The sequence below is a fragment of the Daldinia caldariorum genome (genome assembly GCF_022478825.1).
Source record: "Daldinia caldariorum strain CBS 122874 unplaced genomic scaffold F4812scaffold_25, whole genome shotgun sequence".
Lineage (NCBI taxonomy): Eukaryota > Fungi > Ascomycota > Sordariomycetes > Xylariales > Hypoxylaceae > Daldinia > Daldinia caldariorum.
The window spans coordinates 369526-395842 of NW_025953061.1; the positions used below are offsets into that span (position 1 = coordinate 369526).

The 26317-nt window shown below is 46.9% G+C and overlaps 8 protein-coding genes and 1 non-coding gene across 9 annotated transcripts; 6 read left to right on the plus strand and 3 right to left on the minus strand.

Annotated features, from left to right (window-relative positions):
* Positions 1-194: 194 nt before the first annotated feature.
* F4812DRAFT_453433 (uncharacterized protein) lies at positions 195-1808 on the minus strand (the record flags this gene model as incomplete). Its single annotated transcript, XM_047936486.1, has 2 exons — positions 195-311; positions 501-1808. 2 exons carry the CDS (start codon positions 1806-1808, stop codon positions 195-197), a joined length of 1425 nt encoding a protein of 474 aa, XP_047786031.1.
* A 1161-nt stretch (positions 1809-2969) lies between these two features.
* Positions 2970-3908, minus strand: F4812DRAFT_453434 (Phospholipase/carboxylesterase; the record flags this gene model as incomplete). Its single annotated transcript, XM_047936487.1, has 4 exons — positions 2970-3075; positions 3147-3544; positions 3616-3651; positions 3720-3908. The coding sequence occupies 4 exons, from the start codon at positions 3906-3908 to the stop codon at positions 2970-2972; spliced, it is 729 nt and encodes a 242-aa protein (XP_047786032.1).
* Positions 3909-4143: 235 nt separating this feature from the next.
* Positions 4144-6289, plus strand: F4812DRAFT_238751 (LigB-domain-containing protein). The gene is made up of 5 exons (XM_047930610.1): positions 4144-4816; positions 4882-5054; positions 5130-5290; positions 5385-5701; positions 5761-6289. Exons 1-5 carry the CDS (start codon positions 4595-4597, stop codon positions 5893-5895), a joined length of 1008 nt encoding a protein of 335 aa, XP_047786033.1. The 5' UTR covers positions 4144-4594; the 3' UTR covers positions 5896-6289.
* Positions 6290-6314: 25 nt separating this feature from the next.
* On the plus strand, positions 6315-8099 carry F4812DRAFT_446106 (uncharacterized protein). The gene is made up of 7 exons (XM_047935616.1): positions 6315-6449; positions 6636-6770; positions 6837-7073; positions 7133-7356; positions 7442-7459; positions 7522-7784; positions 7858-8099. The coding sequence occupies exons 1-7, from the start codon at positions 6386-6388 to the stop codon at positions 7913-7915; spliced, it is 999 nt and encodes a 332-aa protein (XP_047786034.1). The 5' UTR covers positions 6315-6385; the 3' UTR covers positions 7916-8099.
* Positions 8100-9908: 1809 nt separating this feature from the next.
* On the minus strand, positions 9909-9982 carry F4812DRAFT_t147. Its single transcript has one exon. It is a non-coding gene; the product is annotated as a tRNA-Val (tRNA).
* Positions 9983-11112: 1130 nt separating this feature from the next.
* Positions 11113-14030, plus strand: F4812DRAFT_239028 (Na+/solute symporter). Its single transcript, XM_047930611.1, has 3 exons — positions 11113-11405; positions 11513-11796; positions 11856-14030. Exons 1-3 carry the CDS (start codon positions 11316-11318, stop codon positions 13567-13569), a joined length of 2088 nt encoding a protein of 695 aa, XP_047786035.1. The 5' UTR covers positions 11113-11315; the 3' UTR covers positions 13570-14030.
* A 1488-nt stretch (positions 14031-15518) lies between these two features.
* On the plus strand, positions 15519-18446 carry F4812DRAFT_446113 (copper amine oxidase). Its single transcript, XM_047935617.1, has 2 exons — positions 15519-18008; positions 18093-18446. Exons 1-2 carry the CDS (start codon positions 16051-16053, stop codon positions 18415-18417), a joined length of 2283 nt encoding a protein of 760 aa, XP_047786036.1. The 5' UTR covers positions 15519-16050; the 3' UTR covers positions 18418-18446.
* A 1077-nt stretch (positions 18447-19523) lies between these two features.
* Positions 19524-21753, plus strand: F4812DRAFT_239062 (MFS general substrate transporter). Its single transcript, XM_047930612.1, has 2 exons — positions 19524-21115; positions 21176-21753. The coding sequence occupies exons 1-2, from the start codon at positions 19607-19609 to the stop codon at positions 21470-21472; spliced, it is 1806 nt and encodes a 601-aa protein (XP_047786037.1). The 5' UTR covers positions 19524-19606; the 3' UTR covers positions 21473-21753.
* Positions 21754-24612: 2859 nt separating this feature from the next.
* F4812DRAFT_239114 (uncharacterized protein) lies at positions 24613-26238 on the plus strand. The gene is made up of 2 exons (XM_047930613.1): positions 24613-25403; positions 25540-26238. The coding sequence occupies exons 1-2, from the start codon at positions 25027-25029 to the stop codon at positions 25709-25711; spliced, it is 549 nt and encodes a 182-aa protein (XP_047786038.1). The 5' UTR covers positions 24613-25026; the 3' UTR covers positions 25712-26238.
* Positions 26239-26317: the final 79 nt, after the last annotated feature.

Sequence of the window (26317 nt, forward strand, 5' to 3'; positions counted from 1 at the left end):
TACTAATAAATGAATATTACGCCGCCGTAACCGCCGTTAGAACCATCCTATCCTATAGGTAACCCTTCCCGCCTTCTCATCATTGTGTAGCATCCTCTCTATGCCGGTAGGAGGAGGAGGAGGAGGAGGAGGAGGAGGAGGAGGAGGAATAAAAGTGTGTGTACGCACATGTGCTATGTGCTATGCAACCATAATTAAGCAAACTCTCTATCACCTAGCACTTCGTCCTTCCCCGTTGACAGTGGGGGTGGTAGTGAAACCGGCTCACTACTACTGCTGGGTTGTCTCTGTGGTGTTCCCTCATGCCTCTCCTGGAACTCGGGGTCTCCGTTTAGCTCGTCGTCGTCGTCCTCTTGTAGTAGACGTAGACTTGACTCTGCTTCTTCCAGTTCCATCTCTAACGTCCGACCTGGTGAATTACTAGCGCCCCTAACTGTTACAGCGTCATACCCGTCATCGTCATCTGCATCTGCATCTGCATCCACACCCAAATCCGATACGATATCGTTGTTAAACTCTTCCTCGACGCCACCACCGCCGCCGAATAACAGCTCCTCCGGATCCATAACCACATCTGTAGTTCGTCGGCGGATAGGCTGCGGACTGAACGGCCTCAAACCTCGGCTCATATTGGACTCGGAAAATATGCTCTCGCTATCCTCTCCGTTTCTCTCACGGTCTTGCGGTTGCTCCACCGCTCCCGTCAAGCTTTGAAACTGGTCTTCCTCCGGATCAACTACTAAGCTGTCGGCACGCCCGCCACCTGCGCGTGAGGTCAGTACGGAATCCGAGACCGAAGCCGAGGCCGCGTCGTTGGCTAGGATGCTCTTGGGCGGAAGTATACTAAACAGCTTCGCCCCTCCTTCTCCGACCGCACTGTTGGCTGCGACCAGCGTGACCCCGGCCACCGTCGCGGCCCCCTGTAGCCCATCCTCGTCGCTCGCGAACAAGTCCTGGCCCTTCTCTAGCAAATCGTCGAGTCCCCCGCCTGTCCACCCTTTCCGCGCCAAGCCTTCGAAAATGTCGACCTCGGCGCGCACGAGCGAACAGCTCGCCTCGAGAATCTTCGCCGAAGCCTCCTGCGAGTCGCGCAGCAGGGTGCGGGCGTGGTCGGCGTGCAATCCCGTCAGGCCGTCGAGTTTGCCAGTCAGGGTAACCAGGTGTTCGCGGAACTTGGCCACATCCCGTCGGCGGCTCTGGCGATGTAGCTTGAGCCCTTCCTTCTCGAGGCGGCGGATTTCGCGGCTGCGCGCCGCCACTTCGCGCTTGTACGTCTCGTCCTCCTCGTCGATATTACGCCGCCACTGGTCCAGCTCGTGCAGCAGGGGTACCTCGAACGACTTATACACGGTCTCGCTTAGGATCTGCTGATGGTTTGCGATTAGGTGATGCACGCCACTGGCGCTTAAGAGCAGCTCCGCGGTGCATGACCCCTTTGTAGTGAAGCTGTTTGTTAGGCTGGTGCCGGTAGGCGGGCCGAGGGTTTCGGCTCGTGCTTCTTTCAGCCTCGCGCAGGCCTCGAGGGCGGAGCCGAATGCGGAGGCGGCGGTGGAGAGAGACGCGAGGGCGATTCGGTAGGATTTCGCAGTAGCTATCAAATCCGAGTACGCTAGCTGGGACTGATCGAGGTCGGCTTTGGAGAGTACGGCGTGAGCTGGGCGGGGAGGAGGCGGGAGTGGTAAATTATATTGAGATAGCGGATTGGCTGTGGAGGCATACGAGTATGTTGGCGACGCGGGAAGAGGAACTTGAGAAGGAGATGGCGACGGTGGCCTACCAGATGCTGATGTCCGTGCAGTTGACGGCATTATTATCTTCGGCTAATGAAGTTTCCCCCTTTCTCTCTCTCTCTATCTCTTTTTAATATCGGTACGATGGGTTTTGGTTGGCGGGGCTTGTTTACTTTTGCCCGTGTAAGAATAGATAGGATCTCAATCCCGGAGGGAGAGAACTAGACGATCCGATAGCGTAGCAACGGCTGATGTGGATTCTCGGGACTAGAGGTGGTAGTAGCAATAGTTGATAAGTTGATAATACCTAATAATTAATTTATCGGGCTAATAGCGGAAGAGACGACATCACATAGGTTCATTCAACAGCTATGCAGCTACATGAGAAGGCGAGTAACAAGTACATATGTAATTTACCTATAGACCCTGAAAGGAATTTAGGAATAAAAAAGTAGGCTGATTTTCAAGGACGGGGATGCTAACGAGACACATAGAATAATCTAGAGACAAAAAAGTTAAAATATCCCGATGGGAGAATGAATCTTGTTTTTGGGATCTTGTTAAATAAAAAAGGGCTTGGGTTAGGTAAGGTAAGGTAAGGTATCTTTGCTTCAAAGCATTACACTACCTACCTCATAGTACATGTACGTAAGCCCAGTTAAAGCTTACGCCGTTATGCCACTATCTTGCGACTCCACCCTCCAACTTAGGTAGCAGATAGGAGGTACTTATATGATAAGATAACACAACCCCCCCTTCTAATAAACTTCCTAACACCTCTGCGTAGGTACCTAATATAACAATACTTCCAATGTCTAATCAAAAGAACGTGTATCTCGAAGTGATTAGGTACCTAACCTATGAAGTTAACAAAATCAAATAAAATACCTACTCTAATGGGATCCAGCGTGTCACATGATTTTCGAGACATCCCTCTGTAAATCTGCAGACTACTTCATATATTTCACGCACATCTCTACGTGTATAGACTGGCTCACGAGTAGTAAAGGTTCGACATCCAATCATATCTGCTATCGGACGATCAGCCTCGAAATATTCCGATTTATACTGCAAGACGTCTTTGTCGCCCAATCCGCAACGAACACCCATGTACATCTTAATGCCATACGAAGCACCTCGCAGGATTAGCGCTATATTAGAGGGGCAGTCTCTCTTATTCCTATACGCACTCTATTTTTCTTTTCTTTTTTTCATTAAATATCCACTCCATACTGTTCGTTAATTTTGTAGCTCAGTCTTCTTGCCGTCCTGAGGTGGAAGACGAGCTCTCAAGAATGATTCAACCTCATCAAGTTCCTCTATACAGGCCGAATGAGGTAGACCCCTATTTTTTATTAGTTATCGTAACCAGAGATGATATATCCGTAGGAAAAAAAAAAACAAGCTATCACTTACGGATATATCTTCATCGTAGCGTCGAAACCATGGTTCTTCAACAACTCGTAAGACATTTTGCCTAACTGCGTCGGTACGACCTCATCCTCGTCGCCGTGACACATTAAAATTGGCGTCTCGCGGTTGTGATCATTCTCCTGGAGAAGCTCCTCAAGCTTTGTATCCAAGGGTAAGTAGCCCGAAAGGGCGACAATGCCGGCGAACTTGACCTTGGCCGTCAAGCCGGTAAAGAGAGACATGGCCGCACCTTGCGAGAAGCCGCCAAGTACGATGCGGTTCGAGGGTATCCCAGAGTCGATTTCTTCTTGGATCAACCCGTTCAAGTACTCTCTACTCTGTAGGATACCCCGCTCATCTTGATTTCTTCTGATATCCTCTATTTTGCCGCTCAGAGCAAACTTAAATATGGGTAAATCATTAGAAACGGACGAGGGATAACCAGGCAAGGCGAAAGGGAAAGTCCACTTACGATATCGTACCACCCAGGCATAGGCATTCCGCCCGCCTGTCCAGTTATGGTGAGTCCCACCGACCGAGGTCATCATCTCAACCCGTAGTGGAAGATTAACTTACAGCCGTAACCGAGATACGCGGGGCATGGGGCAGGATGAATTTGACCTCATCCAATCTCTGACGCCGTCTCCAGTTCTCTACAGCCGACGCCCATCCGTACCCGGTGTCGCCCAATCCGTGGAGGAAGATGACGGTAGCTGTGTGCTTGGCGGCAGCCGGGAACAGCAGCGGTGGAGCTCGCATCGCCATGGCGGGATCGGAATTCGATGTGGCGAATGCGGTCGTTTAATAAAAGAGACGACAACGAAGACAACACTATAAACGAAAAGATGGGAATATTAATAATTGCGATAGACAAGGAGAGCATCCACCACCAGGTTAGGTTGGGAATATGAGGTAAGCAGCTAGATGGGCAGGTAGATGGGAATAATAGGTAAGGATCGATTGATCTAGGTAATAAGTGATGGTTGATTCTTTTTTTTTTTCCTTTTTTTAGTTTCCATTAACTTCGCGGGGTCGTTCAATGCACATTAGGTACCGTACCCGCAACCTTGGTAACGTTGAGTTTTTGATTGGCTGCATTCCTACATGAAGCAACTAAGCGTACGGACGGCTACTTTAGCAACGCCTAAAAATTAATGCAACAGCCCACTCTATCACACTACGTATTGTACCAGTTAGGTTAGCTATCTCCTAGCGGATCAAACTTAACGCTAGGCTTTATGCTGACAGATCGTTGGTAATTGCTGAAGAATCGAATAATATAGCCTCCTTTTAGCGGCCTGGTTAGTTGACTTACACCTGGAATCTCGGTGCACCTCCAGCAGCCGGGGAAGGGGAGGACAGGGGACTGGAAATTACAAATGGCTTCACTTACATACCTCCCATCTCCCGTTTCCATAGAATCGTTACAAGTTCTTCGTTCCTAGAATAACATGAATTATCCAACGTTAATTACTAAGACATTTCTAATCGTATCCCTTCTTGTCGTAATCGTGGCTTTCTTATTCTCGTCGTCGCTATCTCGCGCCGTGTTACCCCTTTCCATATTAAACCCGGTTTCCTCCATCATCGCTCAGTATCAAACATCAGCAAACTCACAATCATCGACAATGTCTACTACCAGGGCCCCGGTTTATTTCTTCAGTCATGGCGGGGTAAGTTCTGGTGTAGTTTGACTTACCTAGGTCGTTCGACTCGTTACCCTAACCTAGAGTTATAGCCGAATGTACAATACGAGACGGATCATCCCGCCTATCCTGTCCTCCAGAACATTGGAAGAGAAATCACTAAGAAAGTGAAGCCTAAAGCTGTCGTCGTCTTTTCCGGTCATTGGGAAGCTGGACCAAATGTCATCGAGGTCAATACCGCTGAGCACACGGACTTGATCTACGAGTGCGTTTGTATCTAATGGAATCCTTTTTTTTTTCTTTTTTTCTTGGAACCAACGCTAACAAGTCTGGGTGGTAGCTTCTACGGTTTCCCCCCTGAATACTACAAGGCGAAGTATCCTAATAGGGGAAGCCCTGAACTGGCCTCCAAGATCATCGACCTCCTAACAAATGCTGGTATCAAGGCAAAAGGAGTAACTAGAGGTCTTGACCACGGAGTGTGGTCGGGATTCCACGTTGGTATGTAATTCTATTTCTTAGCTATGCTTACCTTAAGCACCTATTTCATACAATATATGACTCCTGTCGCCACTAACACCCACGCTTGGTAAAGCTTTCCACCCCGAAGAGAACCCTCTCAATGTCCCCTTGGTACAAGTGAGCTTGTATAACAACCAAGACGCGGACATGCATTATCAGCTAGGACAAGCCGTTGCCCCTCTACGCGATGAGAACATTCTCATCATCGGTGCGGGGATGTCTGTGCATAACCTAAGAGATTTATCTTCCACTTGGGGCGACCCGAGACCGTTACCGTACACAGTATCGTTTGACGAGGCCTTGAAGGACGCTGTCGAGTCTTCACCCAGCGAACGACAAGCTCGTATGCGAGAAGTTGTTAAACGGCCTGACGCCAGACAAGCACACCCGGTGAGTTTCTGTTTTTTTTTAAAAAAAATTAATGAGTGAACGCAGCTAATTACTCTCAGCGCTTCGATCATTTGATGCCAGTCTACGTAGCAGCCGGTGCGGCTGGCGATGATGAGGGCAAGAGGACGTGGACCTTGCATGAAGGTAGTATGGCGTGGGCCCAGTACAGGTTCGGAAAAGTCCCTACGTCCTGAAAGTAGCAATTTATAGACTACGAAATCTGGCATACTACCTCAGTTAAGATGTTCCCAGGTCCTATGAAGGCCTAGGTCCTATGAAGGGGCGGTGGTTTATAGAAGGAAGCAAATAAGTACTTCATATCTACACTCCCACGGCCACATACTTCGCAGGTCGGATTATGAACCATGTCTAGATTGGTACTTTACATATGATGCTAGTTTCTTGTCATACAACAAAAGTTCTGTATGACAGATGATCGGTATCCGACATAAGTGACGGGAAATTTGCTACATGCAGGGCAGTTGCATCCTTCGTGTGCCGAGAAATTCTCGAGAGCTCGCCCGATTAATATAGCCAGAACTTTACGCATCGAACAAATTACAAGACCTGAGCTGAATATAAATTGCCTCTAATCCCAACTTCAATGTAAAGTAAGAATGTTCAGACAAACGTGGAACTCGTGATATCCCCGCTGGTCGCCTCATAACTGTTCTTTGGGGTATTATGGATAATCCTTCCCACCTTGAAAGCCAGTCTGGCCCTCATGATGCTGCGAATCCAAATCAGGGTACGTCCAATAAAAAGCCGTTCAATAATGGCAGCCACATACCGCAGAGTTATTGATAGTTTTTCTGCTTTGATCTGTGTCAATTTATTTACTCATCTTTGGCCTCTCCAAAGCCCCCAAAGCCACTTCCCCAAATCACGAATTGCTTCAAACTGTATATCAGAAAGATCTAACGTCGAAGTAAAGGTGCAGGCACTATTGTTACGACAGTTCCTAGCTTCATAGATAGACTTTATACTGCGCTGAAGAAAAGCCTCGGGGCTTTATCTGACAACACCTCCGAAGATCCTCAGCATAATATACCACGATATATTACCAAAGGTAGGTAGCAAACTACCTAATCATCGAGACTGTTACGTATTAGGACATTTAATAATTTCCTTATAGTTACCGCGCATTCGCGAGGCTACCCACGACTTGCTGCACTAGCTACTGTAGATGACGAATACTTGATCTTCCGTCAATTTAGGTACCTGCGTGTGAGGGTTCTATTGGACCTCCAAGCCAGGCTACAAGCATACGAAAAGGATCTTAAGGAATATGACAGAATCAACCGCCACAATCCGCGACCTATACAGCAGACGGAATTGCTAACGAACATCGAAGAGACAATAAAAAGATATCGTACGTTTTACTAAGACATACTATATATACCAGCTTCAACATAGCTAAAATGAAACCAGGGGCAATGATGGATTGTGTTTCTTCTCCACAGAGACAACCTCCCGAGACGACCATCGAGGCCTTAATCAAATTTTTCAGGAAGCACGGTCCAGTTACCAAGGAGGAAGATGAGTATTACTTGTATCAGGGGGACCTGGTATCGTTGAAACCACATGGAGAAACAGCACGCGTTGATAATTTCCTCACGGCACTTCTATACAATAACCCTCATAAACTGATTAAGGTAAGTACCACTCCATCTTAGGGTATAGAAATGAAGCAACGACAGATGACCGCGTGTATTCGAATCTAACACATTTCCGGAGTAGAAAGCTTTTGGGGACGAAGTAAGTGCTGCGACCCTGTTATAAATTAAATTTTATGAAAATTTTAAAAATAATCTTTCCAGGAGAGAACCCGCCAAAATGGAGGTGTTACAGTTCTCAGCCCAGAGAAAATAGGGGCCACCGGAGAAGCTATCCTGGTCTTAGTGATCATCTTGATTTATATGTTACCTATTTGGCCTTTGTATCTTTTATGCCAGAGAGACATAACTACTCTTACGCTATCATCGCTCATGCTCATCCTGTTCGGCTCTACGGGCGCCTTCATTTATTCTCTCAAATATATCACTCGACTAAAACGACAGGAGTTATTTGCATATTCTACAGGGTCAGTAATAGATTTATTTGACAATTTTGGTGGGCGATAGTGATTCCTTTGGGTATAACTAATGAAAATGCAGTTATGTGGCAATACTCGCAGCGTTCATCAGCCAAACTCTCCAGAACAAGAAGTCATGAGAAGCATATGTAGTCTGAATCGTTCGGTATATTGGAAGGGCTACTTTAGGTACACCTGTCTGGTTTGTTATACTACATAGTACAAGTACGTACCTGCGTTATTCATGGGGTTATACACCAGCAAAACACAACCGTGCTTTAGGTATTGCTAGATAAACATGGTGTATGGACAATTATAACAATGCGTATCAAACTATTATTGTCTACCTAGATTGAGATTCAACAACAGTCGAGATTTTGAGTTCTTTGATTAATGTTCAGCGCGGAATATATTTGCCATTGACAACTAATAGCTTACCCATGTTTGTTGGCCAACTGTCTGTAAATGGTCTATAAACAACTTGCCAACAGGTAGGTATCTAGTATTTGACAATACAAGAATCCTAGTTAAGGTAGATGTTGAGCTTGTAAGAAAGACAACAACGAAAAAAGCGTACGCGCCACTACAATATGATACTGAGACAGCACGCAAAGTGTATCCGTATGAATACTTGGGTTTGTCATTGCAAAACAGCTAAATTGTTTCAATGCCATACAGGTCTACCAAAGGAAACAACATCAATAAAGCCATCCATGAACTGTGTTAATTACCTTACATACCTAGGTAGGCACCTACCTGATTGAGAACAGCTTAAGGTAGGCAGTTAATTTACCACCACTCATAATGGAAGGTTTCCATTGCGGTTTTTTTGTAGCCATGCCACTTGTAGTTTCCTAGTAGTTAGCAGTTATATTAAACAAACTCAAACTATTTGGATTGAAGAGATAGCAAATGATTGAGGACGAGACCATACCTAACATCTAATAATTTATGCTAACATGAACTCTTGGATTTGTATAAGAACCATACCCCACGCCATACTTCCATGTCCATTAAGTCAGATACCTATCTGACCTTGGGGAGTTATCGACATCCACATTCTCATTCGAAATCGCCAGCACTCTACCATAACTTAGACAGTTAGACAACAAGGCACTCAACTCTGAAGCTGTCTTCTAACACTTTGAACATACCTTCTTTTCGTCCTCAGAAATATGAGTAGACCACAGCGAACAAATTCGAAACAAGAAGAACGAAGTCTGTCAACTACAAAGATAGTGATTCCAGATCCCGAGCAATACCCTGCCAGTACTGATTCCGAGCCTGGATCTCCTGCATTGAAGCTACTACTACCTACGGAAGATAAGGTGAGTGTCTAGTGCTGAGATAACGAGCCTAAAATTGACCTATAATATCATAGGATCTAAAAATATCCAAGCATGAAGGAGAAGTCTTCCTTCGCGTTAAAGCTATAATGGCATTCAATCCTAAAGATGAAGCCTTCTATTGGAAAGTCCGCTTGCCAGGTGAACAGAAATACCGTACATTTAGTTGGGACGATGTAGCTAAAATTCCACATTAAAATGTCTATGCAGCTGCGGTATTCTAAGGGGTGATGCTACACTACGGTGCTGGGTAGAAGGGTTTGTTGATCTGAGTACCTATAGGTGGAAGAATCACCAACCATTCATGAGATAGCGTTGGGGTCTATTTTGCTGCAATGTACCTAGGCGCTTCAGTAAATCATAGGAATGCTTAGCATCAGACAACGCTTTCAAATTCAATGTTTCTTTGTGTACCTGTATGAGCATCGTAGTGTAAAGTTTCAGATAAGACTTCTATCTAGAACAGAGGACACTTTCAGTATGTCTAGCTGTAGGCTCCCTTAACTAGGATAGAGTTCCCGGCAGAACAACGAACCTATTTCTATGCTGTTCGGTTCTATCTGGTGACCTGCGGTGCTCTTCATTAAGGCGGCTAACAGGTAAATGACAGTACTCTCGTAGGTAATATAAGGTAGCTCTGGCTGGGTAGTCTTAATTCAATCCCGAGACATGGCTCTCGACTCTGAGCTCACGAGCAACTCTTGAAAAGAGTCACTATGATAGATAACAATAGGTAAAAAAAATTTATAATATGTTCAGGAGAAAAAAGAGCAAAAAGAAAAGGTAATGATCGCGCCCAGGCTCGAACTGGGGACCTTCAGTGTGTTAGACTGACGTGATAACCAACTACACCACGCGACCGATGAGAAATTGAGGCAAATTAGGGTCTATATTCTTTACTGCAACACGGACCACCACTTTTGGATCTCCGCTCTAACACACGACCAGTTCAAGCTCAATATTAAATTCTGGACCTCAAGGTTTTTACACCACGTAAATAACTTCTTATTATGCTAACGTATGCCAAACCTATCTCGTCTTCTATCGCATCTTACATTGCACAGCTCCAGCCTCCGACATAGGTATTATCTTCACAAAATGCCGTTCTAAAACATTAAATTGATATTCAATCAATTTGGATTGGTGACGTAAACTTCATCGATAAGCTCACGATAAGTTCCCCTCTCCCCAGCTTTTCAGCAGTTTAGCAGGTAGATTTTAAAATAGACCAATCGGACGATTTTAATTCATATCTGTGCCAGTACCTAGGTACCTAATGCTTGTATGCTTAAAGGTTCCCCACCTGTCTTATCAGTTTGTTTAACCCTGCAGCCGTGTTGGACTTTCTGCAATTGGTCAATGGCTGCTGATAAGTTTCCGCTTACACTTTCATGGGGGTCACCAATTTACAACCTTGAACCTCTTTGACCAACACCCTGGTTTTGCTTTGTCCTGACTCTGACATTGTATAATTCTATTTGCTGTTCTTATCAAATTATACCTATCCGGATCTTGGCTTCTCGAATAGGGCATATGTTGTTAATGATCAGTACTGCTTACGGCGTCTGAAAATGTATAATATAGATACCTAACCTAAGGTACCTTTATTCCCGAGCAAAACCCAAGACAATACCAGATGTTATTACCGTGTAAGTCACAGGAGTATCTGTTTCTGGTGTCGGAAAATATATGCAAGCTCTGAACCTTGAACTTTCATGAGATGAGAAGCTATAGTTGCAAGAGCTGCAATGCATCCCACTTCGGTAAATATGGTCCTTACCAGCCATCTGGCCCGGAATGTGATAGGTTCGTTTATCAATTCCTACCTACCTACGTTAACGACACATTCCGGTGAGACATTAGCTACCTAGGTACCTAAGTCAGCTAGCATCCCTCCTTTATATCGGGCGTTCTAGGCGAGACCCTGTATGCCCGTTACGTACGGGACGCCAATCTGGGGGCTACATGGGAGAGAGCCTCGAGCCCGGAGATACTTCACTGATAAGGAAAAATGCGTATTACACATTGGATAGAGTTCTGCAAACTCGGCCTTATCAATGCAACCGTATATGATACTATGCCGATCTCTGCGGCGCGCTCTGGTTAAAAAGTGATTTTACCTACACATTGATCCCTTCGTTAAACTATTCAACTCAATTATACGTCGCGGTCTTTCACTCTAACAGAAGGAAATATGGCGGCCGAAACGGTGGGCGCGCCTTTAGAGCAGGGCGTTGGATATGGCATCGTCTTGGGTCTAGGCTTTGGGTTTGCCCTGGGAATGGTAAGTTGCAACCGACATTTACCTATCGAATATTCATAGACTTGATCCCTTACGAGGATCTCGTCTTAGGCTCTAGCAACGATATACTTACTGGCCGTCGTATGTAGATCCTAGTCACGTTCATCCTCAAGCGGTACAATTCAGAACTTCAAACGTCTGAAATGTTCACCACAGCCGGCCGCACGGTAAAGAGTGGATTGGTCGGATCTGCCGTCGTGTCTTCTTGGACCTGGGCGGCTACACTCCTACAAAGCTCAGGTGTCTGCTATAGATACGGTGTTTCTGGTCCGTTCTGGTACGCGTCGGGAGCTACCGTTCAAATTCTACTCTTCGCGACGCTGGCTATTGAGTTAAAGAGACGCGCACCCAATGCGCACACATTCCTCGAAGTGTAAGTCCTCATTACTAACGCTGGTTTTTAATACACATGAAGGCTTACGACCAATAAAGAATCAAAGCTCGTTATGGAACTATCCCTCATATAGTCTTCATGGTCTTCGGCCTCGTGACCAACATTCTCGTCAGTCTCATGCTGGTCGTCGGCGGCTCAGCTACAGTAAACGCTCTTACCGGAATGCATACTATTGCCGCTATATATCTTCTTCCTGTCGGTGTCATAGCATATACGCTTGTCGGTGGGCTTAAGGCGACAATTCTTACGGATTGGATCCATACCTTCATCCTACTGATTCTTATTATTATATTTTCATTAACAGCCTTCGCCTCCTCCGATAAACTTGGATCTCCATCGGCTGTTTACGATCTTCTAGTCGAAGCTGCTTTTAACCATCCGGTTGAGGGCAATGCCCAAGGAAGCTATTTGACTATGCGTTCAAGAGAAGGTGCCATCTTCTTCGTTATCAACATCGTGGGAAATTTCGGTACCGTATTTCTGGATAACGGATATTACAATAAAGCCATCGCGGCTTCACCTGTTCACGCCCTTCCCGGGTATATCCTTGGAGGTCTTAGCTGGTTCGCAATCCCATGGCTGACCGCCACAACTATGGGTCTTTCTGCTCTAGCTTTAGAGAATACCCCGGCATTCCCGACATATCCTAACCGGATGTCCGAAGCCGACGTCTTAGCCGGTCTTGTGCTGCCATATGCCTCCGTTGCCTTGCTAGGGAGAGGCGGCGCGGTCGGTACGCTCCTTATTATATTTATGGCTGTTACATCAGCTACTTCGTCCGAACTAATCGCCGTTTCTTCTATTTTCACATACGATCTCTACCGCACCTATTTCAAACCTGATGCAAGCGGGAGACGACTCATCTACATGTCCCATGTTATCGTCGTGGTATATGCACTTTTTATCTCCACATTCTCCGTTGGACTTTACTATGCTGGGATCTCTATGGGTTACCTTTATCTCATGATGGGCTGTATCATTTCCTCCGCGGTGATCCCCGCGACTTTAACCCTTATATGGAAAGGGCAGAATAAATGGGCCGCGGCACTATCGCCTATCTTTGGTCTTGCGTTTGCTCTGATCGCATGGCTGGTCACCGCTCGAAAGGAGTGTGGTGCTTTGGATGTCGAATGTACGGGATCGAATAACCCTATGCTTGCCGGCAATGTTGTTGCGCTTCTTTCGCCACTGGTGCTGATTCCAATTTTCACTCTTATGTTTGGAATGGACAACTACGATTGGAAGTCGATGATGGCCATCCGTCGAGGAGATGACCATGAGCTTGCTGCCACAGCGGGCGTAGACCTTGAGCAGACAACAGCCGGGCACGAGGAGACGGCAACCGAATTAGCCGAGGAGCAAGTTCAACTGGCGCGGGCCAGCAAGATTTCCAAGTGGACGACGGTTGGACTTACAATATCATTCCTGGTTTTGTGGCCGTTCCCGATGTACGGCAGCAGCTACGTGTTCTCGAAGCCCTTTTTCACAGGCTGGATCACAGTGGGCATCATATGGATTTTCTGCTCGCTTGGCGCCGTGGGACTATTTCCCGTTTTTGAAGGCCGACAGACACTGGCGAGAACCTTCAAAGCGATCCTGTTCGACCTATCAGGCAGAAAGAATATCAAAGCGATTCGCGCAGAGAATGAAGCCACGGCAATTGACGGGGAGACGGCATCAGGGACCGCGACACCGCCGAACATGAAACAAACCGTTAAGACGGAGACGGAGACGGGTGAGAAGGCTGAGTAGGGTCGGATTGAGGGGAGGGAGTTTCGTTATTCTAGGATTTTATGATTGTGTGAGAAGATACCCGTTTATATACTTGCGTCGAGTGGGACTAGGGGATACCTAGTTTCCATCGAAATCTATTCATTTTTACCATTACCTGATCTATAATCCACCCCGTTCTAGATAAGCTACCTAGATAAGTATTCGAACCGCCTCTTAGGAAGTAGGTAGTATAGGTTCAAGAGAGCTTTTCGTTGGACATCCTGAAAAAGGTATGGGGCGAGTGAAACAGGTAGGTAGGTAGGCACCTAGGTACGCTATGCGTGAATGAGCTCCGCGGCAATACATCCCGTCATAAAGCTATCTCTGTAAGTTGCTTAGTCCTTGTACATCTGTATCACTCGGTATCATGCGTTCACGACATCTAATTGAGTGAGTGCCACCAAAGCCTTTATTTTGGTTCCTTACGTTAGGGACCTAGGTAGGTATAAGGAGGCGATTAAGACCTCAGTAAGATATTTAATTTACCAACTGCCGAGAACAGCTGACCAAACATGCAAGTGACACCGCGCGCTACCCGCAGCTTTGAATATTGCTTCTCCGGTGAATCCTTGACCTAGCACTGCCAATGATAAGGCATATGCGCTTCACATACATCTCGAGTGTACCCGGCGTCAAGATCACCTTACACACCGGCTAGATAGGTTAGGTACTTATGTAAATGACCATGCCACAGTCTCCTAGTAACTCAAGTTATCACAATAATCTGTCGTATTACCTAGAATCTTAAAGCATTTCTTTAACGGTTTATTCTTATAAAACAAGAGAAGGGCCGGGCAGATTTTAGTTTTCACTTGCCATGATTTGAGGGTTTGGAGATACATATCGAACAACATGAGGCATATGTCCTCATCCTAACATGAACTGGGTGTGAGATATCTTATGAGAGAATTGACTGGCGCCAAAGAGCTGGTAAGGGACCTTGGTTGCCTGGACGCGGCATTAAGTGATATATCATACAACCTATATGGATGGCCTGTAATACAGACGTGCATGCATGGGCCTATCCCTCGGGCTGCTCTTGTGTTCCTGGACGATAGGATGGACACGCGCGCACGCGTACACACATACCTCAGGTACTCATGGTACTCATACACGTATGCGGCTGAAGGGTTTTGTGATAGGCCGGGGTTTGAATGCATTAGGGGTCGATCATCGGTAATTCTACCCGGGATTTCCCAAATAACAAGCCTTAATCGGGCAGAGTCGGCTGTCAAATCTGCGATACCTCCCCTCCACTACGGCCCTGGCGATATGAACCAGAGAGCAGACCGTAGACGGTACTCGTAGCGTATGAATTCCTAATGAAGCAGTCTTCGTCCTCAAACTTACCAGGGGGGCAGGTTACGTTCCGCGTAGGATCTCCGGTGCAGATATTATCTCGCCATGTGCGCAAAACGCGCTCTGCAGGTTCTCTTGGAGGAGCTTATATATACCAGGTAGGTATAGTAACTAGGTTGGTACCCTTGGTACACAATATTAGGAAATCGTACTGGTCTAGGGGCTTGGAGAATATTGGACGCTTCACGCAGACAACGCCGCCAACCGATCCAGGCGGATACCGGCAGTGGAAGAAGGTAGGATAAAAAAAATAAAAGAAATAAAGGGCTCGCAAGGACTTGCCTGATCAAGCTTCCCTCTGACGCTTATAGATGCCACAATGATAAGCTACCGGACAGTAGGAGTGTCTATCCTGAAAAAAACAGGGCGAGACTTGGACGAGGAGGAGGGCTTTCGACCCCACTTTGAACCTGTAGCCGCCTGTAAACAGACCTGTACGAAGTAATCACCTGTGAATATGGGCTTGGTATGAGTAGGCTACGACATGGGGTGATGCGTGTAAGAGGCCGAATGAAGACCCCTAAACCCCCTAAAATCCCCTAAGACAACCTAAGAGAGCCTAACAGAATCCCTGGGATACCCCACATGTGCCCGCACCGCTGCACCGTTACCGCACCGAACTGGTCCGGGTAACTGTCTTCTGATCTACCCAAGACAAATGCTCGCCGTGTATCGAGACCTCGGACCAACGAAGATCACACGTATGTGCATACTACCCTAATGTATACAACCCTTGTACCGACTATCTATATCCAGGTTATTTCGCATTACCCAATCGCTTTCTATATTCTGTCCTTGTCCGAGGCCTCCCAGATGTTTCGTGTAGGTATCTACGCAAAGTAAGGTTAGGTATATAAATTGAACCGAGGGTCGAGCTAAAGGTCCATTAAGTTTACCTAGGTATATCTAGTTGATCGTCTAGTTGACCTAATAATACGATATACTTTACCGGGTATCTTATCTATAAGATAGCTGTTTGCTGCAACTTGCTTGTCGTACCGAGTCTTTGCTTTTTTACACAACTCTGATTTAATTCACGACTGATTAGGTACCTCCTCAGATTTGAGAAAATTAACAGGAGGCAAATTGATTATTAGCAACATGGCTGCCGATAGAGAATCAAAGATTCCTCATCCCTTACGGCCTCTCTCATCTGACGAGCTCTCGAAAGCTCGAGATATTGCGGTCAAGGCACACGGGGGAGATGGGACTGCCTTGTTTTTCCGCTCTGCCATAGTCGATGAGCCCAAGAGGACAGATCTGACTGAGTTTCTCATCGCGGAACATGAGGGTCGAGTTCCCGAGACTATCCCGCCGAGACAGGTCAAACTGCTTTACGATGTCATCAAAGATGGAAAAGCTCAGCTCACGGAGACGGTCGTCGATGTGGACGACGGAGCCATCAAAAACACCAAAGCATTTGAATCGCGATACCAGACCAGTTACACGGCCCATGAATTTGGCATATTTCAAGATGCCTGCGTATCCTCAGAGATGTTCAAGTCGGCCATAGAAGAATTCATCCTACCAGAACACTTCGTGATTACGATAGATCCGTGGCCGTACGGTGGCCCAGATCCGGATGAGGAGATCCCTCGCTACATGCAAGGCCTTGTATACGCCCGGGATACTTCAAAGGACAATATTGATTCCAACCATTACTCCTACCCTTTACCTATAATACCGATCATGGATGTGGCTACCAAAAAAATATTAAGAGTGGATCGCCTCGCCACAGGGGGTGTCGGCGATGGCCTCCATTCTGCCCCTCCGGGAGGCGAGCCGAAGAAGCTGTTCGAGAACTGCGGGCCCGCGGAATATATCCCAGAGCTTCTGGACCAGCCGCTTCGCACCGATATGAAACCCATCAACGTTATTCAGCCCGAAGGTGCATCTTTCAAAGTGCATGCCGATAATCTTGTCGAGTGGCAAAAGTGGCGTTTCCGCGTTGGATTTACGGCTCGCGAGGGCGCTGTGCTCCACGATGTATGCTACGAAAACCGACCTATAGTATACCGGTTATCTTTCTCCGAGATGACTGTCCCGTACGGCGATCCGCGCCCGCCTTTCCAGCGCAAGCAGGCTTTTGACTTTGGCGACGGTGGAGTCGGACGTGCAGCCAACAATCTAAAACTAGGGTGCGATTGTCTGGGCGCAATACACTACTTCGACTGTGTTATGCCTGGCACAGACGGCAAACCTGACTTAGCTAAGAATGTGATCTGTCTACATGAGCAAGACAACGGAATTGGCTGGAAACATACCAACTTCCGCACAAACCGTGCCGTGGTAACACGCCTGCGCGAGTTAGTCGTGCAGTTCGTCGCTACGCTGGCAAATTACGAATACGTGTTTGCGTACAAGTTAGACACAGCAGGTGGCATCTCGATCGAAACGCGGGCAACAGGTATCGTCAGCGTCGTGCCCATCGACGAGGGCAAGGTATCTGGATACGGCAATGTTGTACACCCAGGCGTATTAGCACAAAACCACCAGCACATCTTCGCAGTACGTATAGATCCAGCTATCGACTCGTACGCCGACAACACGGCTGTAGTCATAGAAGAAAGCCATCCCGTGCCGATGAACCCAGAGACAAATCCCCACGGGAACGCTTACGAGATTCGACGGAATCGCATCAAGCGGGCCGGGTTCGCAGATGCCGAGCCCCGGCTGAACCGGGTCGTTCGTCTAGAGCATGCAACCAAGAAAAACAGCATCAGTGGCAAAAACGTTGGGTATAAGCTGGTTCCCAGCGCTACGCAGCTCATGCTTGCAGACGATAAGAGCGTCCAAGCTGCAAGGGCACCTTTCGCGAAACACCACCTCTGGTTTACCGGATATAGAGACGGCGAATTGTGGGCTGCGGGAGAGTTCACGAACCAGGCGCCGCGAGAAGAGGGTGGAGTGAAAACGATGGTGGAGAGGGGAGATTGGTTTGTAGACGATGGCGAGGTTGATGGTACGAACGGGACAGCGGATGGAAAGAAGAGCAGCCCTGTAGTTTGGAGCGTCTTCGGCCTCACTCACAACCCACGAGTCGAAGATTGGCCCGTGATGTAAGCACGCACGCCTTTCATTATTTCCCTGCTATTTTTCATAGGTTTAAAGGCAACTCGACTAACATATTTGATCCGGCACAGGCCTGTCGAGATACACCAATTCCATCTTCGTCCTGCCGACTTCTTCACGAGAAACCCGGCGCTGGATATTCCGAGCACCAGGAACGAGAGCAGCGTGTTAGTGCCTTGCTGCGACAAAGTTGACGATGCGGCACAAGATGGGACTCGACAGTCAAGTACTTGCTGCAGTCCACAGACCGACGGGAAATCGCAGCAGGACCCTGTATCGCATCTCCAAGGTACCGGGCCGGATGTCGATCCTAAGGAGATTGCGGTTGGGACCCCTAAGGACAAGAAGCGACTATCTGCCACACTATCGAATCTGCTTAATTGGAAGAAGGATTGAATGATGCTCTCTCTCTCTCTCTCTCTCTCTCTCTCTCTCTCTCTCTCTCTCTCTCTCTCTCAGTCTCTCTCAGTCCCTCACCCCCCTCGTTCTCAAGTCGAAGTTTCACACTCGGTGGATTGATGGGCATTGCAGGTCTTTGGATGTTCCACAACAGAGTTTATTAAATGATTTTTCGGCTTCTAGGTAGGTTAGGTACAGATGAGAAATTTCATGTATCTTTCCAGTGCGGGTCCTGAGAGGTAACATGGAGATTACCTATCCCCCCCTTTTATTATTATTATTTCGTTATGCGAAAAATGATAAGACACGTTACACAGCTACATTGAATTTAATAAATTCGTAAAATGATTAAAATAAAATGCTCATGCTTCCGAAGCGAAATCCGAGCTGGAACTGCGTGTTTTTATGGGGTGTGTTGTATTGCGGCATCTGTCATACGTTTTCTCATAAGCAAACCAGAATAAAGGAAGAATAAGAGGTACCTAAACTCTGATATATGACGTCTACGTCATAAATGAATCCTAGTAAGAGTTGTGCATTGCTAAAAGCATATTTCTGTAAAAACGAACTGGATGGTAAATTCTACTTGGCGTCGCGCAGCTAACAAAGGTTTTGCGCTGTATTCCAGCGGATGATGCACTACAAATGCTTGGTAGGACCTTACACCCTGGTCCAGAGCTACGTGGGGTAGCTTTCGGTGCTGGCAGCGATACCTAGCGCACGGCCAGCTACCAACCACCTCTAATGTAATGTACCAATACGCATTAAAGCCATTGCCATTGGAGCATTGGAGCGGAGCGTGCCTGATGTTATCGATAGCATTTACCTAGATTAGAAAAACCAAAGGGGGATGAATGGAACTTTTACATCATTGGATCGTATCTCCGAATTCCCCCCAATCCCCAATCGCCTCACTCCTCGGCGCTTTCCACCTATATCAGCGATTCTTCTTCCACCTCTTCTCAGCAACAGGGCACGGGAGCGTCTTATTTAACGCTCGGCTGCTCAAAGCGTATTGAATAAATTCCTTTATAAACCCACACCATTGTCTTAGTGAACGGCCGAGTACTTTGTAAATCTATATCATGATCAAACGTTTGAATTATTTGAGTTGAAGTTGCGAGCTCGGATATACCACCGAACAAAAAAGAAAAAAAAGAAAGAAGGAAAGAAGGGAGGAAATAAGATGGTACGCGCCGCAACTATTGCGGCTACGTCGCATGCCCCCCGTCCAGGCAGGTCCCAAGTTAGATCAGGTTCCATGGGAAGTTTTCGTGCCGGTTCACCTCTTCCCTCCATTCCAGCCAATAGGGCGTTGTCATCCACGTTCCGCCGTCTGTCTTCTCAGCATCATTACCAAACCTTTCCAACGCCGCCACCGAGGACTGCCGGCCGGAGACGAGACACTGGCTCAAGCTCATCCGGTTCCCAGGCTCATGATCACCATGGCGTCAAGACACCCTTACCCGTCAAGCAATTGGCTCTTTTAGCTCTCTTATCATTATCCGAGCAGACAGCACTTAACTCCATATCACCTTATCTGCCTGAGATGATCGAGTCTTTTCCTGGAATCCGTCATGACCAGGTTGGCTTATACGTCGGTTTGCTAGCCTCTTCATTTGCGCTGGCTCAGTTAGCAACCAATCTCTTGTGGGGATACCTATCGGACATCATTGGTCGAAAACCCGTTATGCTTCTCGGTACTTTGCTCTTATGCTTCTGTTTTGCGGCTTTTGGATTCTGTACCAGATATCTCCATATTCTTCTCGTACATATAGCTATGGGGCTGTTCAATGGCAACGCAGCAGTTGTGCCCACCTGCTTGGGAGAGTTGACAGACCGGAGCAACCAGAGCAAGGCGTTCACTTGGCTGCCTGTTGTTTACAGCCTGGGGAGTATTACTGGACCGGCGCTGGGTGGATTGCTTGTGGGCAAGATTGCAAGAGACAGTTACCCATTCTTAGCCCCCAATATACTCGGAGCTTCGCTTCTCGCGCTTAGCGTAGTTGTCCTGGGTATCTGGTTTGACGAAACTCTGGAAGAGCAGGGGGATATTCCAAATTGGGTAGAACGACTCCCGTGGCTGTCTAGTTCTGCCAAACAGACGCATAATGCGTCCAAGCGGCCGTGGACCTCTTCCGAAGACAGAGTTTCCGACGCCGAGCAGAGAGAGGACGCCGAGGAGAATGCGGGCGAAGAGACTAATCTGCTGGAAGCGCATGGGGATGAGGATAGCAACGACGATTCGAAATCATCGCACGATACAACAACTTGGCGCCAGCTCTTAAATCGAACAACTATCGTTCTTCTCGCTACGCACTTAGTCTTTCAATTATCGAATAGCTCTTTTAATAGTTTATATCCAATATTCGCTTCCGGAAAGGAACCCACTGGCAGAGACTTACACGCGGATGTCATCGGCGTGTCTCTCTCCGTCGCTGGAATATTCACAATCCTGTTCCAACTATTCCTTTTTAGGCCATTAAAGTCGCGCCTAGGAAATGTTAGGTCTTATCGAGGCTCTCTACTCGGCTTTGCAATCACCATGGCGTTGATGCCATTCGTCGGTTATGTGGATTCAAGCCCGCCTTTTGGAATAGGCGATAGCAAGATATGGCTATACCTAGAAATTGGCGTGGTGCTAATTATTAAGAATATCTGCGCCGTCGGTGGCCTATCAAGCGTTATGTTACTAGTACGTAACTCTCCAGCAAGGATAACCCCCCGTCATACGGCATAGCTAATGCGTATTTAGATAACTAATTCGGCGCCAACTCACGCGAGCTTGGGTAGGCTCAACGGCATTGCGCAGACTCTCTCGGCCGCCGGCAGGAGTGTAGGCCCCTTCCTTTCTGGCGGGCTCTTCACCTTGTCGACTCATGTTCAGCCAAAGGGTGAGGCTCTCGCCTGGGGCGTATTCGCGGGAATAGCTCTTGCTGGGTGGTTGGGGAGTTTTGCCATCCACGGCGAAGGTCTCGAAAGTACAGATGATGGTTACGAAGAAGAGACCGAGACTGAGGAGCACGAAGACGAAGATAGCAACAATGTATGATGCTATGCTGCTTTCGCGGATATGAGTTTCGGCGACCGATGGTGTCTGCTTATTCAGTTTTTTCTAGAGCCTTCGAACTTGGGAAGCTGCTGTCAATGCGTAAGAGCTATTTTGACAGCATCCATCCTATCCTCACACTTTTCTTGCTCAGTCTCCGTAAAGATGAAAGGAAGCTACACCGCTACACAGCAGTATCAATGACAGCGGCAGATTTGATTAATCTTAAATACCGATACAATTAATTCGCGGGCCGAGAGTTCTCAGGTTTACATGGATGCTCACCGAGTAAAGTTCTATATGACATGAGGAGGAATATGCTGTTCAGCAGCAATTTTTCATTAGCGTTCGGGTCGCTTTCCGCCACCCGCGTAGCAAAAGAACTAGAAGGTCATATTTCACGCCTCAATTTCAGGCCACCGTACCAAACCTAGTTAATAACGACCAAGAGGTCTAATGATAGTGATACCTTAGGTACCTATGGATAGATGTGCAAGCTAGATAGAGCAGGTATGGAACGAGACGAAACCGGGCTCTAACGGGTTCAAATTTAGAACTTGTCTTATGCATATTAATCGATTAGTATACTTACCCCCCCTCTCCTCCTTCTATATCTTGAGATCGGGTGTTTCTTTTCTCTCAGGATATCTCAAGGGTATGGGAATCTTATCGGGGATGTTAGATCAACGTGCCATGAATTTTAAGAGAGGTAAATGGGGGTAGATCTAAGTTATTAATATAATATCGAATTAACATATCGTCACTAAGATCAAGTCAATCTGATGAACTCTTGATCATGATATATCAGCAAGGGTTATAAAGCGGATGACGACACAGCATGACTAGATGTCAAGGTCATGAAAGGCTGTCTGTCAATTTGTCAGCGGAAGTCCGCCGGGAGAGACAGTTAATATTGTGCTGAGTTATATATGCAAGAGGCTCTTTCGCAACGGGGATAATCACCTTACTTAACCTAACCTAGTACGCAAAAGCAGCGGCTCCTCTCTCGCCATTTTACCCACTGGCTCAAGGGCTTCAGCAATGCATACGGTACTCGGCTCTAGCACGATACACTAAATCCGAGGATATAGTCGTACTTGCATTCTGGGTCGTGCGATTCGGTCGTATTCAGAAGTCTGATCTTAACCTTTCTACGGGCCGACTCTAAGAAAATGGCTTCCAAGATGGCTTCATCCATTCCTATGATTGTAATCCCAAAGGCTTTAAGCATTGCGTGCATGTGACGACGCGACGCCGTGATGACGAGAAGACCCTAACCCCGGAATCTGTTTCTCCCGCGCTTCCAATATAATTATACCTCCTACCTAGGTAGGTAGGTACCTATTTAGAAAGTAGATACATAGTACGTACCATTGGCTTCTAGAAGACCACACCCCCTGTCCCCCACTTTCAGTGATGCAAGGGTATCCTCGTCCGAGAATAGTAAACATGCCCTACACTAGCCCTGCCAGCCTTACCCAGCCCTACCAGCCCTACCCGTTACATAAAGTGGCCAGTTCAGCAGTTCAGCTCGACTAAACTCCGAGTTCTCATTAGCATATTTCCTAATCCCCGCCGAAATCAGCTATCCTTTTCAAATTCCAACCAACTCGCCGTCATCAGTCTGTGCCGGATTACCCTTTCTGGGGCGTTGACGAACTTATCAAATCCTACGTCAGCAGCCTCGCGGCTCACGGACAAACAGTATAATAGAACAAGGCGCAACTGTGAGTGCGGTATGCGCCGCTTGTGAGGCCACCGATGGTGACCTTCCTCAGGTAGATTCACCTTTGCCAAATACTGCAGTCCGCTCTCTTGAAGTTTCCAATCTCTCAGGTGACTAGGGGGTGAAGATCATCATCACCATAGGGCGCACGGACATAGACCAACATTCCAAAATCGTTCTACTCTTGTTCCACATGACAAATCTTTCCAATTATATCTTGGAACTCGCAACTTAACAACGCTACTGGTCGAGCTTATTTCAGCCTCTCCTCTCACCGGTGCTGTTCAGAGTATGCAAGTCCATAACGCATTGACTTCCCATGGGAAAGGAGTAAGATGTCTAGATAGGTATGTAAAAGGTACCTACCTAGGGTTATTCCTTCTGGCAGCACCCTACCCGCCTATCGCATTAACTTAGATGCGATTAAGCAAGATGTCCTGATGGTAGAAGATACAGGTATCCTATTCACTACAGAGATGGAATCTTGCCAATGGCCCAGCTAGACTTCATAAGCTATTTCAACCTTATTACTACCCTTAGCTGCTTGAACTCTTTAGGATACCCCCTATCGCAAGATAGCCTCAATCGAAAATTGTCATCTACCAAGGGTGTCCTTGGAGTAAATCAGCCTCTTAATTACGAATGGAGTTACAATAATTCCCGATTCAGCCCAGATTCACAGCTTTAGAGCGCTAAATTCTTACAGACAAGGAATAGCTGTTCGCTACCACGGGACGACCGATCTAACCTTGTCAAGGGTAAGTCGACGACGGAATACACCCTCAAATCCCATTGGAAGTGGACAGGAGATGCGTTCTTTTTCTTTTCTTTTCTTTTTTTTTAAAAAAAAAAATTAAGAAAAAATAAAAATAAACAATTTCTTAAATCGCATGATAGCTTCCTTTCTAGTCTTGTCCGCTTTCTGTTTAAGCCTTTCTTAAGGAAACGCCTCGGTTTTTCTACGGGTCTAATCACAATGCGATTCTTACTATCCTTACTGATAAGAAGCTTTGGCATCCTAGTATCTACCCTCTATTTCTATACCGGACTAAGTAATAACTACCTAACCTAGGTAGGTAGTTCAATAATAGAATAGCAGCAATGCAAACTCACCAGCATGATGGGTATCGTCCGTCGTCAGCGTCAGCCCGCAAGTGTCCCAAGTCAAGTCTCACTTATCACTTACGTTTGGTCCGGAGTGCCACCATTGGTGAGCCTCATGACGCGGCCATAGCTTTCGACGAGAATCTTTATACGTGGATAGCTTCATGGCTAGACCGTATGTAGTCATGAGCGGGGTGTTTCTCTAGGACTTGCCATGGTTTTTTCTCACTAATTGTGAATGCCGGCGCATTCTCGCGACATCGTTGTTATACTGTTCAGACGTTTTCTCGATATAGCTGCCTCATATCATACTGTGAAGAAGACATGTGGCTATGATTAGATGATTCCAAATTCCATTCTGAGCTTGGCATTGCTTCCTTATATGGAAGCACCCGAGAGGGTGACTTTAAAGGCTTGAGTTAGTTGGTTATCTGGCTGTCAAATTCTTAGTAACATTCATGCTATCAACGGCGGTTCTCGAGCTATTCGACTTGAAGATATAAACATAGACTACCTCCCCTCAACTGTAAGACATTCAAGTCAAACTCGTCCCCCAAGAAGAACACCCACCAAAGAGTAGAAAAATCTAGCTCCGGAAGCAACCGACTTTGAGAACCTTTAACAGGACGAATAAATTATCCCGAGATATTCTACCAAAGACAAAGATCAATTCCGTCACCAACAATATTTCCGGCAGCCCTTAAGCTCTACAGCAAGAACATTCTCAATGTCTTCATCGCGATCAGGTGGACATGGCCAGAAAAGTTCCCGCAGTAGCAAGGGAAGACAGTCATCCCACCAGCAGCTCATCGAGTCGCTCCGCACTCACCGAGTTAACACACTTACGGAATTATGCCGAATTGAACGAGTTGCCGCTAGTTGCGAAAACGAGGAAGACGCACAGGCGTTCCAGGCCCCGATGACGTCCGCGTGGGATTACTATGTGAACAGCAACCAGTTCCTGACGGAACTCAGAGGCTTGACGCGCAACTATCCCATATCGGGAGATCTAGTTGACCAGGCGCATCACCTCGTTCGAAACGACCCGAATTCGAACCGAAGCTGGAACCTGGCATGGCTATGCCTGGTGAAGATTCGTGACGAGTAAGTCCATCTCCTGAACCACATGAACCGCACGCGCGCACGCCTGGGAAACCCTCCCTCCTTTCACCATAAGCATAAGCATCCCCCCATCCAATTTTCCAAGTTGCCGCCGTTTTCTCATCTTGTCTGATAATAGGGGCCTCATCCCGGCGTATGCGCAAGCGGAATCTTGGCGTAGAGAGATGTGGGGAGGCCGCGATCCCACGCAAGAAGAAGCCGACCAGCTCGCGCAGTGCTTCGAGTACGAATGGACGCAGGCAGTTGAGAATATGCTGCGGCACTGGTCTGCCGCGCCGACATGGTACTAAGTTGAACCGACTTCCTTTTTCTCCGTTTCTTCTTTTTTAGATATCATCGCACGGGTTTTCCTGTCTTTCTTGGGGGTTTAGATCATCATATGCTGCGAAAGCTGCTTTTTTCTTTCCTTTTTTTTGCCTTTCTTTCTTTTCCTGGGGAAATGTATTTTATTTAGACTCGGGGTTTTCTTTCGGTATTTTTCTGCATTTTTCTATATTTCTTTCTGCATGGCGAGGTACTTTGGTTTGGGGCCTTGCATCGGTGGCGCTTGATGATTCTCTTTTGCCTGGAAAAGTGGTCGTTTTTTTTACTCGTTCGCCCTTTTATTTTATGGTCATAGTTAGATTTGTTCCTCTCGTTTTTCTTCTATGAATATTCATTCCTATTTTCCATTTAGAAGATATTTTGCCTCATTGTCTCTTTAAATTTGTTCGGTTGTCTCAAAAGCAGAACTTCCTTGCAGCTAACAATCATGGCAGACCGGAAAGTGCATTACCACCTGTTACCGATCAGCTTTAGAAGAAAGGATGGAGGGCGGAGTGTGGTGCTTACATAGGATGGTGTTTATTGTTTTGTTGGACCTATATGTTTACGAAATTGAAAAATTCGCATAGACC